The 15,546-nt window shown below is 44.3% G+C and overlaps 1 protein-coding gene across 1 annotated transcript in view; it reads right to left on the bottom strand.

Annotated features, from left to right (window-relative positions):
* Positions 1–5,857: 5,857 nt before the first annotated feature.
* LOC106607959 (WASP family member 1) overlaps positions 5,858–15,546 on the bottom strand; it is a 206,068-nt gene continuing 196,379 nt past the window's right edge. Inside the window, 4 exon segments of the mRNA XM_014205484.2 lie at positions 5,858–7,952; positions 8,100–8,285; positions 8,288–8,459; positions 8,461–8,644. Coding sequence (XP_014060959.2) covers positions 7,792–7,952; positions 8,100–8,285; positions 8,288–8,459; positions 8,461–8,644 — 703 coding nt within the window. The 3' untranslated portion in view covers positions 5,858–7,791.

Here is a 15,546-nt window from a genome sequence, read left to right as displayed (position 1 = left end):
TTCAGTCATGTGGTCAGGTGCCACAAAAGGGACTGTTAGCTCAGAACAGGGCAGCATGGATGGCCCTTCGATGTACACAGAGAGCTAATATTAATAATATGCATTTCAATCTCTCCTGGCTCAAAGTGGAGGAGAGATTGACTTCATCACTACTTGTATTTATGAGAGGTATTGACATGTTGAATGCACCGAGCTGTCTGTTTGAACTACTGGCACACCCATGCATACCCCACAAGACATGCCACCAGAGGTCTCTTCACAGTCCCCAAGTCCAGAACAGACTATGGGAGCCGCACAGTACTACATAGAGTCATGAGTACATGGAACTCTATTCCACATCAAGTAACTGATGCAAGCAGTAAAATTAGATTTAAAAAACAGATAAAAATACACCTTATGGAACAGCGGGGACTGTGAAGCAAAACAAACATAGGCACAGACACACACACAGACACAGACACACACACACACACACATTCTGTACTGTAGATATGTGGTAGTGGTGGAGTAGAGGCCTGAGGGCACACAGTGTGTTGTAAAATCTGTGAATGTATTGTAATGTTTTTAAAATGATATAAACTGCCTTAATTTTGCCGGACCCTAGGAAGAGTAGCTGCTGCTTTGGCAGCATCTAATGGGGATCCATAATAAATACAAATACAAATATATGTTCGTACCTTATAAATGAATAACTGTTATTGTATGGAGACTAGTGGGCTTATGACTACCACTAGCTTGACTCCTCCCCCTCTCCTCCTTTTCATCCCCCACTCCATCTCTTCATCTGATCACATTAGAGGGGGGTGACAAGGCCTGTTTTCTCCTCTGTCTCTTTCGTTTGGAGTGCGAGTAGGAGGAAAGTGAAGGTGTGTGTGTGTGTGTGTGTGTGTGTGTGTTTGAGATGCCTACTAGACTTCTCATCCTTTACATTACAACAACTAAGGATCATTGGCCTTAGACCAAAATTAGAGCTGAGAATATTTAGGGCTGGATTCAATCCGTATCGCCGAAGTATCTCGGAAGATCTGCATTAAAATATAAAGGTTTTTCCTGATCGAGCCGAAAATATGCAGTGTTGACCATGAATGCAGTCTCCCTGGGAACATTGCCGTTAATCGCTGATATTCAGCGCTACGGATTGAATAAAGCCCTTGGTGCCCAGATATGTCTTCTTACTAAATTATTCTATTCCCTCATCTTTTTACGGATGTCTTGCTTGACTGAACCATAGTCCCAGTTTGTGTTAGATAGAATGCCACGGCCCTGCCCGGCTGTGGGGGAAACATCCTGTGGTTACCTCAGTTGTGGGGTGGCAGGTAGCCTAGTGGGTAGAGTGTTGGACTAGTAACCGAAAGGTTGCAAGATCGAATCCCCGAGCTGACAAGTTAAAAATCTGTTGTTCTGCCCCTGAACAAAGCAGTTAACCCACTGTTCCTAGGCGGTCATTGTAAATAAGAATTTGTTCTTTACTGGCTTGCCTAGTTAAATAAAGGTTAAATAAAAAAGTTGGCTCACAACAAAAACTTGACCTTTTTCTTAAAGCAATTTTCTTGTTGTCTGCTTGTTTTAGACAATTACAAAACTACATTTAAGAAAATAAGAACATGTCTAAAGATGACTTTTCAACATTGCCTGAGCGTTCTCACTACTTAGAAAAACATAATATTTTAGGGCTTTTATTGATGGTGGTAGCAGCCACATGAGTGAGTGCAAGCTAGCTACGAACTGAGTCAAGACCAACAACACAAACAAACAAACTATACAGCTACAAGTAGTGAGTGGAGTTACAAACAACCATACTAAACAAGTTAAAATGTCTTACAGTACCTGTGATTCAATGTTTTCCACACACATAGCTTTGTGTATCCTGCTTAGACACCAGGTCCCCACATTTCGTCTTCTTGTTCTTGGTCTTGGTCTTCTTCATCTTTTTCTTCTTCTTCTTCTATGGTATATTAGCGAATGCACTATTTAATGTGCATTCTGCCACGTATTGTGCGGGGTGGAAACAGGATTCCCAAAAATTGAACAAAATACAGAAAAATTACCAAACTACCAAAAAATAAATAAATAAACAAATCTTTTTCTGTTAAAAATAAATACTACAGATCTGATCCCTACACAGGCTTAAGGGGAACCTGGGAGGGCGGATCTTTTGGCACCAGTACCCCTTGCAAGTCCCAAAAACTTTTCTACCGCAGCCATAATAATGTCCAGTTTCTTAGACTTCTTTGAGACTTCTGCCGTACAGTTTATAACTGTGGCAATGAACGCCAAAAAATCCACCTTTTTAACCTACAGGGTATCTTTTCACTGGCAGTAAACATTTACTACAGGCTGTGGTGCGTCCACTACCATATCTTCACTAGCATCACTTGTTTTCTCAATTCCTTTAATCGCCTCCGCATAGGAGATTCAATTGACAGCTCTAACTTTTTCCACCTCAATCTCTTTCACGCTGACAGGGCACTCCAGGAACTCGGAGTCATGATCCCCACCCCAATTGCTTCACCGTCGCCCTTCTACACACCATTCTTCAATATACTCTGTCCGTCTGCACACACTTGAAACATAGCCAAATCCTTTACAATTCTTACACTACAATGGTTTACAGCGTATCTTACATAACCAAGCTTCACATTTGTGGGTATTTGCTCTTTATCAAAAAACAACAGAACTGACAGACTTTCTTCTTTTTCTCCATTCACCCAGCGGGTCAGACGCCGGGCACCAACCACACCAGGAATTCTCTTCAGGGATTCAACCTGAATATCTGTCGTTGCCCCTGAAATGACTCCTTTGACAGGTGCTCTACTCCGAAGTTCAAACACAAAACTTCTGTTCTCCAGATTCTTTTCAGGCTCACAGCAATCTTCCTCTGTTCTTCAGAAATACAATGAATCAAAATAAGACCACACTCCTGGTCACTCTGACAGACTCCACTTTTCCCAGCGCGTACTTCACCATTTTTGACACCTCAAACGGGTGTCCCCACTTATGCATCCTTACTCAACAAACACATCCCAAAAAAAAGCTATTCATTATCATTCATGCATGTATCCTCACCTCCAATTTTAGACAATTTCCTTTTTGTTCCACTTTTCTATACTACTGTTGTCCATTCAGAACATTTACCTTCACCAACTTTGCACAACACGCTGCTTGATTTGAACTCATCATCCACTTCCGCCATATTTCTGATTGCAAAACTGTCCCCACATTTCCCACTCTCTCATGCCAAATAGCCTGAAGCCACAGGGCTCTTCTTGCAGGCTCTATTTCCCTAGATGGGACCATTGGGAACCGTAGGTTGGAATTTTTGATCTGCTTACATGTACATTGAACATCACAGCAGCTAAACGGCATTGTTTTGTTATTTCTCAATAACAGAAAACCAACAACGTAGTTGGCTCTTTTACAATGGAGATCAATTGGAAATAATGTTTGCTTTCTTGTGGTCGTGGTCGAGGGGAATTCCTTATTATTACGTGCATATCGACTCGGAGTATACCACGGTTACCACCGCCAATCTCCCATCCCTGGCTGCCTGCCTTACCGGACTGAGCCATACTGCCATCAGATATTTGATATCTGTATCCTTTTATTAGATAAAAATATCAAACATCCTTCCTCCAAAGGATATTAGGAAATGACCCTCTTGAAATGCAGCCACTATAATGCTTCTATTCCCTGTCTTTCTTTTTTACAGATGCCTCGCTTCATGCCCTCTGAACATGCCCCTATACCAAACGAGCCACACCAACGTCTGACTGCTTGTCACCAACGTCCATCCCAGTCTGCTTGTCTGAGCCATTACCTTGTGTTAAATCAAATTATTTAGGTAAGTACAAACCTCCATGAACTTTTCTGCACCCTCACCATCGAAAAACTATGGGTGCATCTCAATACTCTAAAATGTTTCTCTCTCCTTGTCTCTTCTCCTTCATCTTTACTGGTCTGAAACATAAAAATAACAATAAACACAGCAGAAAGCAATTTTGGTGGATAACTACCAGGAATTTGCTTTCACCTGTCACCTGTCAGAGCAAATGGAGGAAAGGAGATAAGGGAAAGAGACACGGGAAGAGACGAGGCAAGGAAGCAACTTGAGACTATTGATATTCACCCAAAGGCTGCTCAGTGCAATGATGTTTTCACACAAATAATGAATATGGTGTCCATATTAGGACAGCCTCGGGCTCAGCAGGAGTTGCCTTACTGCTGACAAAGAGGCTGTCCTATGGACACTGTACATGTATAATAAATGGGCTTTGGTCTGGCACCAGAAGTCAGGCAGTGTCACTGACATAGAAAGCATGTTGCTACCATCTACTGGGGACATTGATTTAGTCAGAGTGCTCATCGTATGAGTCTACCTGAGCCAGCAGAGGGCAGTGTTACACAACCTTTACAACAGATCTGTGCCAAGTGTGTGGATGGGAGGGAGAGTGTGGCCATTTTTCTATTTAGCCTTATGGGACTACTTTCCTGGACACCGATTACACATAGTCCTGGACTAAAAAACACTTTAAATTGACATGCTTCATTGAGCCAGGACAAGGCTTAATCTGTGTCTGGGAAACTGGCCCATGGGGTCCTCAGAGTTACACTAAATTAAGGCCAATAAATGGAGCCCTCTAGGCCAGGCAGCAGGAGGAGGAAAGGCAACAATATCACTGATTCAACACACTTTCTCGTGTGAATGTATTATGTGAAAGACAGCAGGAAGAGTAAATGTTGTCAACAAGGCCGGAGTTAGAGAAACTATAAGAAGACTCCCTACAGTCATGAATAATAATATTCACATTTATATTTACTTTGCTATGACTATCTAGTGATTGAATCTCTGCCTCCCTCATCACATTCTTTCTTACACACACACACACACACACACACACACACACACACACACACACACACACACACACACACACACACACACACACACACACACACAGATTTAAATAAGCCTCATGCGCCAGAACAGTGTGATTGTGAAGAAATGTATTCACTTTGTGTGTGTGTGTGTGTGTGTGTGTGTGTGTGTGTGTGTGTGTGTGTGTGTGTGTGTGTGTGTGTGTGTGTGTGTGTGTGTGCGCTCGCGACAGAATAAATAAGTGTCTCCAGGAGAGGTTACATTGTGGTTACAGATGGAGTAGAACGGGGGGGGCACAAATGAAGGAACTGCTGGAACGAGGAGGAGTAGGAGGACTGCAGCAGCCCCCCTGCAGCAGATCCCCTGAAGCAGCCACCCTGCAGCTCCCTGCAGCAGCCCCCCTGCACCACTTGTGCACCAAGGGAAAGGAATGGATTTAACTTCACATAGGCAGTTTATACATACAGATGTGGAATCTTAATTGGATCACTTTGTTGCTGAGAATTTTACTGCAGATGAGCTTCATGATTGACATAAAATCAGTGAAAACACACATTAACACGGTTATATTAACATTATTCATGTCGCCTACTTTTGGCCAGCTAATAGCCTTACGAAGCAACATTATGGACTAAATGTTCAAATCTTGTTACTGCAGGATTATTTTGCTGTGACAATTTAGGTCAAATTAAGATCCGAAATCTGTCTAGTAGTGAAATGTTTGTGTTTGAGAGAGTGAAGGTTATCGTCATGAGGTGTAATGCATGGTGTTCCCATTACTGATTCAGGAAGACGTCTCAAAACCTTAGCCCTTTGGGTACACCACTACTGGAAAGCACACACAGGCCCTGGATCAGTGGTTACCTCATGGTTCATGAAGTGAGGTCGGGTGTTTGGGGGCTTTAGATGGAATGACTATTCCTGGATCAGCTAAGCTATATACCGTATATATGAGTAAAGAATAAAACACAAAACAACAACTCCTGAAACATAACATTAGCTTTTATTAATTCAAGCAAACTGTTACAATTACATAAGTTACATGTTACACGGTTTGATATTTTTTTAACCCAGGGTTCGGTTTCCCTCGTCCCCAAACATAGAAACAGCTAATCCATACGAGTGCAGGCAAAAAGTAGTAACAGCACGATACATTCATGAACTCAACAATACGTCTGTACAAACAATAAGGCAAGTTGAAGAGAGAGAAAGAAGGAAGAGAGAGAAAGAAGGAAGAGAGAGAAAGAAGGAAGAGAGAGAAAGAAGGAAGAGAGAGAAAGAAGGAAGAGAGAAAGAAAAGGACGGCAGACATCATCTTCTTCAAAGGGGGCAGTGAAGGCAGATAAATCTTTCTTTGTCATCAGAGTCCCGCCCCCTTGGGCAGCAGAAACACAGGTAGACCCTTGCTGCTGATTTAATTCTTCATAGTAACTGTTAGTTAGGGTTCTAGAGTCAAACGAGGTAAGGCTTCTTGTTAGTCAGCACACACAGAGTGGGAGACCCTGGGAAATAAGCTGCCTTTGATATTCATTCTGTAAAGTGGTTCTTATTGGTCAGACACTACTGTAAAGTGGTTCCTGTTGGTCAGCACTACAGTAAAGTGGTTCTTATTGGTCAGACACTACTGCAAAGTGGTTCCTATTGGTCAGACACTAGTCTAGTATAGTATACCATATGGCTCCAAACTTCATGACACTTCCATGCTGCCAAGATACATTACGGTGGCTCTTTGAGGACACACATACCCAGATAATAAAACATTTGCCTAAACTTGACAGACACGTTCTTGGGTGACAAAAGGGAACGATTAACATAGATTAGCTCGGATCACTCAATAACTTCCTTCTAATGTCTCACAATTATCCTTCTTATCTTCATCATCCTAATCATACAACAATCTTCACATAACATATCATACCATCATCACAATAGTTCCTTGTTCTGAGGTGATAAGTAAAATCCTGATAATATAAAAACAAACATCGACTCCAATAAATCTCCTCAGCAAACAACCACAGCCGACTGATATTCAGGATGGCTACCATCCTTCAAGTGGTTCATATTGGCAACAACTGGCCCATTTAAAAACTGCATGTGTTTTTCTGTAAGAAAAGAAACTCAAAATAGAGATAATAAAATACAGAATCAATTCACCTCCACTTTGGCCCACCAGGTGGCAGGATAGTATCAGAACTAAGGACAGAAGAATCACGCCACTTCGTCACGTTGACACTCAACAGCAAGAAACAAAGGAAGTAAAAAAATGTGTGGTTGTTAATAGCTTTTCTTTAAAAGGTTATCGGAAACAAAAAAACTGTTTGGTTAACGTTCATTTTTTAAACAACTGTACATGAGGAGGATTTCATACAATTGGAGGATAAAGAAGGGAAATAACATGAGATCCACTGAACGATGTGTAGATAATGAGTACAAAAACATTTCCCAACCGGAACATGGGGAACAAACAACTGAAATGGATATTTTCCTACAAACACACCAAGAACAATATATGACAGAGAACGAGAGGGACAGAGGGAGAGAGAGAAAGAGAGAGGGAGGTGTAGAGGGAGAGGAAGGGAGAGAATAGACAGAGAGGGGGAGGAGAGAGAAATAGGGAGAGAGAGGTAGAGAGGGAGAGAAGAGAGAGAGGTGTAGAGAGAGAAAAAGAGAAAGATGGAGGAAAAATAGGGGGAGAGAGAGAATAGAGAGAAAGGGGAGTCAGAAAGAGGGGGGGAGAGAGCAAGAGGGCGAGAGAGAGAGAGAGGTGTAGAGTATGACAGGTGAGGGGGTAAAACAGGACTGACAGAGGATAGTGGTTGTAAGGATGGATTCTGACATCTCTAAAGGGGGTACAGTTGGGTGACAGTTTTGCCTTTTGTCCCCCTCTCTTTCCTTTTCCTCTCCCTCCATCTCATTCACTCCATCCAGTCTCCCTCGTCGAACTCGGACTCGTCCTCTGAGTCGGAGTACTCGACGGCAATGCGTCGGGACAGGATGGTGGCCACGTCGTTCCCCACACGCTCGTGTTTGGCTGCCTCCTGCTCTCTTTGCTCCTCCACCTTCCGGAGCTGGATACCTGGGGGAGGGAAGGAGAGAGGGATTACTGCAACCTACAACAGAGAATGGATCCGCTTTCTGTTATAAAACTGTCCAATGACTACGCACATTGACAGTCATGCACAATAAACAGATCTACTGGCTGTTACACCGAGGCCCCACCCACCTTTGCGGATGGCCTCCAATAGGACACTGCGTGCATCGCTGATGGGCGGCAGGTTGGTGGAGTGTTTTTTCCCCCCGGAGTGAGAAAGTGGGGACGCCATGGCACCTGACAGGAAGGAAGGCACGGGGGGTGGGCCCGGCAGGCAGGGGGAGGAGCTCCGCACTCCTGGGAGGGGCGGGGGAGGGGTGGAGGAGGCAGCACGGTGCCATCTGATTGGCCAGGGGTCGGGCCCCTGTCCAGGACCTGCTGGAGACGGGCTGGGGAGGAGATGTGGAGGGGAGGTGCCACTGGGGGAGGGGCAGGGTGGAGGACGCCAGGGGCGATCTGGAGAGGGGCAGGGGAGGGGGATGGCCGGGGGCTGCTGCTGGACAGGTAGAGGAGGAATAGGGGGAGGAGGGGTGCCCCGAGGGCCAAAACCAGACATGGAAGGCAAGGGAGGAGGTGGAGGGGGCAAGGGGGGTGGCGGAGGGGGAGGTGTGTTGGAGTTGAAGCTGTGAGGCTGTGCTGGAGATTGGGGTCTGCTGTCTGAAAAACCTGAACTGGAGCTGAGGAGAGGGAAGAGAGAAAGACAGAGTTACTGTTAATTGAAAGCTAACTGAACTGCAGTGCACTAATAGAGAAGAGGTGACAAATATAAAATCAGGTGGGAGAGAGGGAGCAAGAAATGGAGGGAAATCTAGCAGAGATAACAGGAAGATGGAGAGTCAAGAAAATACCTTGTACTCTTGTTGTACACTCATAGTACAACAAGCTAATCCATCCTTCTCCCTTGTACTCTTGTTATACACTCACAGTACAACAAGCTAATCCATCCCTTCATCCTTCTCCCTCGCTCCACTACCCCCCCATCCAGAATCCATCTCTTCATCCTTCTCCCTCGCTCCACTACCCCATCCCTTCATCCTTCTCCCTCGCTCCACTACCCCCCCATCCAGAATCCATCTCTTCATCCTTATCCCTCGCTCCACTACCCCATCCCTTCATCTTTCTCCCTCGCTCCACTACCCCCCATCCAGAATCCATCTCTTCATCCTTCTCCCTCGCTCCACTACCCCATCCCTTCATCCTTCTCCTTCGCTCCACTACCCCATCCCTTCATCCTTCTCCTTCGCTCCACTACCCCGTCCAGAATCCATCCCTTCATCTTTCTCCTTCGCTCCACTACCCCATCCCTTCATCTTTCTCCCTCGCTCCACTACCCCGTCCAGAATCCATCCCTTCATCTTTCTCCCTCGCTCCACTACCCCATCCCTTCATCTTTCTCCTTCGCTCCACTACCCCATCCCTTCATCCTTCTCTCCACTACCCCATCCAGAATCCCTCTCTTCATCCTTCTCCTTCGCTCCACTACCCCATCCAGAATCCATCTCTTCATCATTCTCCTTCGCTCCACTACCCCATCCAGAATCCATCCCTTCATCCTTCTCCTTCGCTCCACTACCCCATCCAGAATCCATCTCTTCATCATTCTCCTTCGCTCCACTACCCCATCCAGAATCCATCTCTTCATCATTCTCCCTCGCTCCACTACCCCCATCCAGAATCCATCCCTTCATCCCTCCCTCTTTTCCTCTGCTTGTGCTTCAACGGAGCAGAAAATTCCGGAGATGCGAAACACACCTGTAGCTGCTCACGTCCCCATCATCAGAGTTAAGCAGAACAAAACTCAACACAACTGGCTATTCATAGGTTACACCCCCTTCACTCAGTCGCGCTATGCCGTTGTTATGAACGTTCTCAATCCGCCCTCTACCGACGGCGTAATAGTGGTGCCCTACAGCCGTGATAAACCCAGTCATTCTGGACAGAGGCTAACGACTGTTTAGTCTAAATTACATGATAGTGTCGGGATATACGATGACATCGCTAAAGTTGTCAAATGTTTAGAAGGAAACAACTTATTATCATGTCGTCAAATGTATCTATTTTAAATGACAGTGCATTCAGAAAGTATTCAGACCCCCTGACTTTTACCACAGTTTGTTACGTTACAGCCTTATTCTAAAATTGATTACATTCCCCTCATCAATCTACACACATCTACATAAGTATTCAGACCCTTTACTCAGTACTTTGTTGAAGCACCTTTGTCATCGATTACAGCCTTGAGTCTTCTTGGGTATGACGCTACAAGCTTGGCACACCTGTATTTGGGGAGTTTCTCCCCATTCTTCTCTGAATATCCTCTCAAGATCTGTCAGGTTGGATGGGGAGCGTCGCTGCACAGCTATTTTCCGGTCTTTCCAGAGATGTTCGCCTAGGTTAAAGTGCGGGCTCTGGCTGGGTCACTTAGGGCCATTCAGAGACTTGTCCCGAAGCCACTCCTGTGTTGTGTTGTCTGTGTGCTTAGGGTCGTTGTCCTGTTGGAAGGTGAACCTTCGCCCCAGTCTGAGGTCCTGAGCGTTTTGGAGCAGGATTTTCATCAAGGATCTCTCTGTACTTTGCCCCATTCATATTTCCCTCGATCCTGACCAGTCTCCCAGTCCCTGCCCATGATGAACATCCCAACAGCATGATGCTGCTACCTACCATGCTTCAATGTAGGGATGGTGCCAGGTTTCCTCCATGTGGTTTCATTTGACCAGAGATACTTGTTTCTCATGGCCTGAGAGTCAACTCCAAGCGGGCTGTCATGTGCCTTTTACTGAGGATTGGTTTCCGTCTGGCCACTCTACCTTAAAGGCCTGAATGGTGAAGTGCTGCAGAAATCATTGTCCTTCTGAAAGGTTATCCTATCTCCACAGAGGAACTCTGGAGCTCTGTCAGAGTGATCATCGGGTTCTTGGTCACCTCCCTGACCAATGCCCTTCTTCCCAGATTGCTCAGTTTGTCTGGGCAGCCAGCTCTAGGAAGAGTCTTGGTGGTTTCATATTTCTTCCATTTAAGAATGATGGAGGCCACTGTGTTCTTGGGGACATTCAATGCTGCAGAAATTTGTTGGTGCCCTTCCCCAGATCTGTGCCTCAACACAGTCCTGTCTTGGAGCTCTACGGACAATTCCTTCGAACTCATGGCTTGGTTTTTGCTCTGACATGCACTGTAAACTGTGGGACCTTATATAGACAGGTGTGTGCCTTTCCAAATCATGTCCAATCAATTGAATTTACCAAAGGTGGACTCCAATGAAGTTCTAGAAAAATCTCAAGGATGATCAATGGAAACAGGATGCAGCGAGCTCAATTTCGAGTCCCATAGCAAAGGGTCTGAAAACGTATGTAAATAAGGTATTTCTGTTTTTATTTTTAATACATTTGCTAAAATAAAAATATGTTTTCTCTTTGTCATTATGGGCTATTGTGTCTAGATTGATGAGGACATTTTTTTTTTAATCAATTTCAGAATTAGGCTGTAACGTAACAAAATGTGGAAAAAGTCAAGGGGTCTGAACACTTTCTGAATGCACTGTAGATATGCTGATAGTGGACAATCTTGTTTAGCTCTTTTTGACAGTTTAATACTTTCTGAGAAATATTAATTACTATTTTACACCTAGGGTTACTATTCATAACTTTCACCCATTGTATAAGATATTCTCAGAAATTCAAATATTCCAGGCATTTGTATATAAATTCCAGTCGCACTTTATCAGAAGCCTTTTCAAAATCAGCTATGAATACCAGGCCTGGTTTCCCAGATTTTTCATAGTGTTCTATTGTTTCCAGTACTTGTCTTATATTATCTCAAATGTATCGTCCATGTCCAAATAATGGAATTAAGAAATATGTAAATATTAGGACGAGCAATGTCGGAGTGGCATTGACGAAAATACAGTATATACAGTTGAAGTCGGAAATTTACATACACTTAGGTAGGAGTCATTAAAACTCGTTTTTCAACCACTCCACAAATTTCTTGTTAACAAACTATAGTTTTGGCAAGTCGGTTAGGACATCTACTTTGTGCATGACAAGTAATTTTTCCAACAATTGTTTACAGATTATTTCACTTATAATTCACTGTATCACAATTCCAGTGGGTCAGAAGTTTACATAAACTAAGTTGACTGTGCCTTTAAACAGCTTGGAAAATTCCAGAAAATGATGTAATTGCTTTAGAAGCTTCTGATAGGCTAATTGACATCATTGGAGTCAATTGGAGGTGTACCTGTGGATGTATTTCAAGGCCTACCTTCAAACTCAGTGCCTCTTTGCTTGACATCATGGGAAAATCAAAAGAAATCAGCCAAGACATCAGAAAAAAATTGTAGACCTCCACAAGTCTAGTTCATTCTTGGGAGCAATTTCCAAATGCCTGAAGGTATCACATTCATCTGTACAAACAATAGTATGCAAGTAGAAAAACCATGGGACCATGCAGCCGTCATACCACTCAGAAAGGAGACGCATTCTGTCTCCTAGAGATGAACGTTCTTTGGTGCGAAAAGTGCAAATCAATCCCAGAACAACAGCAAAGGACCTTGTGAAGATGCTGAAGGAAACAGGTACAAGAGTATCTATATCCACAGTAAAACGAGTCCTATATCGACATAACCTGAAAGGCCGCTCAGCAAGGAAGAAGTCACTGCTCTAAAATCGCCATAAAAAAGCCAGACTACGGTTTGCAACTGCAAAGTACAAAGATCGTACTTTTTGGAGAAATGTCCTCTGGTCTGACGAAACAAAAATAGAACTGTTTGGTCATAATGACCATCGTTATGTTTGGAGGAAAAAGGGGGAGGCTTGCAAGCCGAAGAACACCATTCCAACCGTGAAGCACGGGGGTGGCAGCATCATGTTGTGGGGGTGCTTTGCTGCAGGAGGGACTGGTGCACTTCACAAAATAGATGGCATCATGAGGAGGAAAATTATTTGGATATGTTGTAGAAACATCTCAAGACATCAGTCAGGAAGTTAAAGTTTGGTCGCAAATGGGTCTTCCAAATGGACAATGACCCCAAGCATACTTCCATAGTTGTGGCTAAATGGCTTAAGGACAACAAAGTCAAGGTACTGGAGTGGCCATCACAAAGCCCTGACCTTAATCCTATAGAAAACCTGTGGGCAGAACTGAAAAAGCATATGCGAGCAAGAAGGCCTACAAACCTGACTCAGTTACACCAGCTCTGTCAGGAGGAATGGGCCAAAATTCACCCAGCTTATTGTGGGAAGCTTGTGGAGGGCTACCCGAAACGTTTGACCCCAGTTAAACAATTTAAAGCCAATGCTACCAAATACTAATTGAGTGTATGTAAACTTCTGACCTACTGGGAATGTGATGAAAGAAATAAAAGCTGGAATAAATACTTCTCTCTACTATTATTCTGACATTTCACATACTTAAAATAAAGTGGTGATCCTAACTGACCTAAGATAGGGCTAAGGTGTATGTAAACTTTCGACTTCAACTGTACATATGAAATTAGTAAAAAAGTATGTAAACTTTATTAAAGTGATTAGTGTTCCATGTCTATGCACATAGGGCAGCAGCCTCTAAGATGCAGGGTTGAGTAATCGTGTGGTAGACGTCTACCGACAAAGACTATGTTCAGGGCAGGGTACTGGGTGGAGGCCGGCTACTAACAGTGACTAAGTTCAGGGCAGGGTACTGGGTGGAGGCCGGCTACTAACAGTGACTAAGTTCAGGGCAGGGTACTGGGTGGAGGCCGGCTACTAACAGTGACTAAGTTCAGGGCAGGGTACTGGGTGGAGGCCGGCTACTAACAGTGACTAAGTTCAGCGCAGGGTACTGGGTGGAGGCCGGCTACTAACAGTGACTAAGTTCAGGGCAGGGTACTGGGTGGAGGCCGGCTACTAACAGTGACTAAGTTCAGGGCAGGGTACTGGGTGGAGGCCGGCTACTAACAGTGACTAAGTTCAGGGCAGGGTACTGGGTGGAGGCCGGCTACTAACAGTGACTAAGTTCAGGGCAGGGTACTGGGTGGAGCCCGGCTACTAACAGTGACTAAGTTCAGGGCAGGGTACTGGGTGGAGGCCGGCTACTAACAGTGACTAAGTTCAGGGCAGGGTACTGGGTGGAGGCCGGCTACTAACAGTGACTAAGTTCAGGGCAGGGTACTGGGTGGAGGTCGGCTACTAACAGTGACTAAGTTCAGGGCAGGGTACTGGGTGGAGGCCGGCTACTAACAGTGACTAAGTTCAGGGCAGGGTACTGAGTGGAGGCGGGCTACTAACAGTGACTAAGTTCAGGGCAGGGTACTGGGTGGAGGCCGGCTACTAACAGTGACTAAGTTCAGGGCAGGGTACTGGGTGGAGGCCGGCTACTAACAGTGACTAAGTTCAGAGCAGGGTACTGGGTGGAGGCCGGCTACTAACAGTGACTAAGTTCAGGGCAGGGCACTGGGTGGAGGCCGGCTACTAACAGTGACTAAGTTCAGGGCAGGGTACTGGGTGGAGGCCGGCTAGTGATGGCTATTTAACAGTCAGATGGACTTGAGATAGAAGCTGTTTTTCAGTCTCTCGGACTCAGCTTTGATGCACCTGTGCTGACCTCGCCTTCTGCATGATAGTGGGTGAACAGGCAGTGGCTCGGGTGGTTGATATCCTTGATTATCTTTTTGGCCTTCCTGTGACATCGAGTGCTGTAGCTGTCCTGGAGGACCACCAATGTTTTAAATGGACTGGATCTTTATATTTACCACCAGGGTCCTGTTTCACCCTCTTGTTGAGTATCTGATAATCTACCATTTTTAGGGGTGGCAGGTAGCCTAGTGGTTAGAGTATTGGGCCAGTAACTGAAAGGTTGCTGGATCGCATTTCCGAGCTGACAAGGTAAAGATCTGTTGTTCTGCCCCTGAATAAGGCATTTAACCCACAGTTCCCCGGTAGGCCGTCCATGTAAATAAGAATTTGTTCTTAACTGACTTGCCTAGTTAATTTATTTTTAATTTTTATAGGAGTGGTTAAAACATGCGACAGTAATAACGATCCTCTGAGCACATCATAAAGGTTTGGTATACCTCAACTGGTATGCCATCCAGTCCTGGAGTTCTCGGGCTTAAAGGCTATAATTGTATCAAGAAGCTCCTCTTCTGTAATTTGGCCTTCACCTGAGTCTTTCTGTACAGCTGTTAATTTGACATTATCAATAGAAAAAAGTCCTTACAATAAACTTCGGTTAGTGGAGATGGAGGAGACTGAAACAAGGCTGGTGAATCGTGGGTGACTCTGTCATTTGTAACAAGTTTCAGTAAATCATTTTTGGTAACATTTCTATGTTGAAAATTCAAAAATAATTTGGTGCACCTCTCCCCATATTTCATCCAGTTTGCTTTATTTTTATAATATATTACACTTTATATTTTTGCTTTTCCTCTAACTTACTCTGTGTCTCTCTCTCTCTTTCCTTTGTTAATATGAACTCTTTTCAGCAAAATAGATACATTTTGCTGAAAATTTACCATAACGAGATACAAGTTTAAATTCTATTTATCATAATATATGTTTGTAAACTTACCATTAATAAGTACCGTGATGACTGAGTGTCTATA

The sequence above is a fragment of the Salmo salar genome, chromosome ssa06 (assembly GCF_905237065.1).
Source record: "Salmo salar chromosome ssa06, Ssal_v3.1, whole genome shotgun sequence".
NCBI lineage: Eukaryota > Metazoa > Chordata > Actinopteri > Salmoniformes > Salmonidae > Salmo > Salmo salar.
Note: the sequence above shows the minus strand (reverse complement) of the source record. Positions and strands in the feature narration are given on the sequence as shown.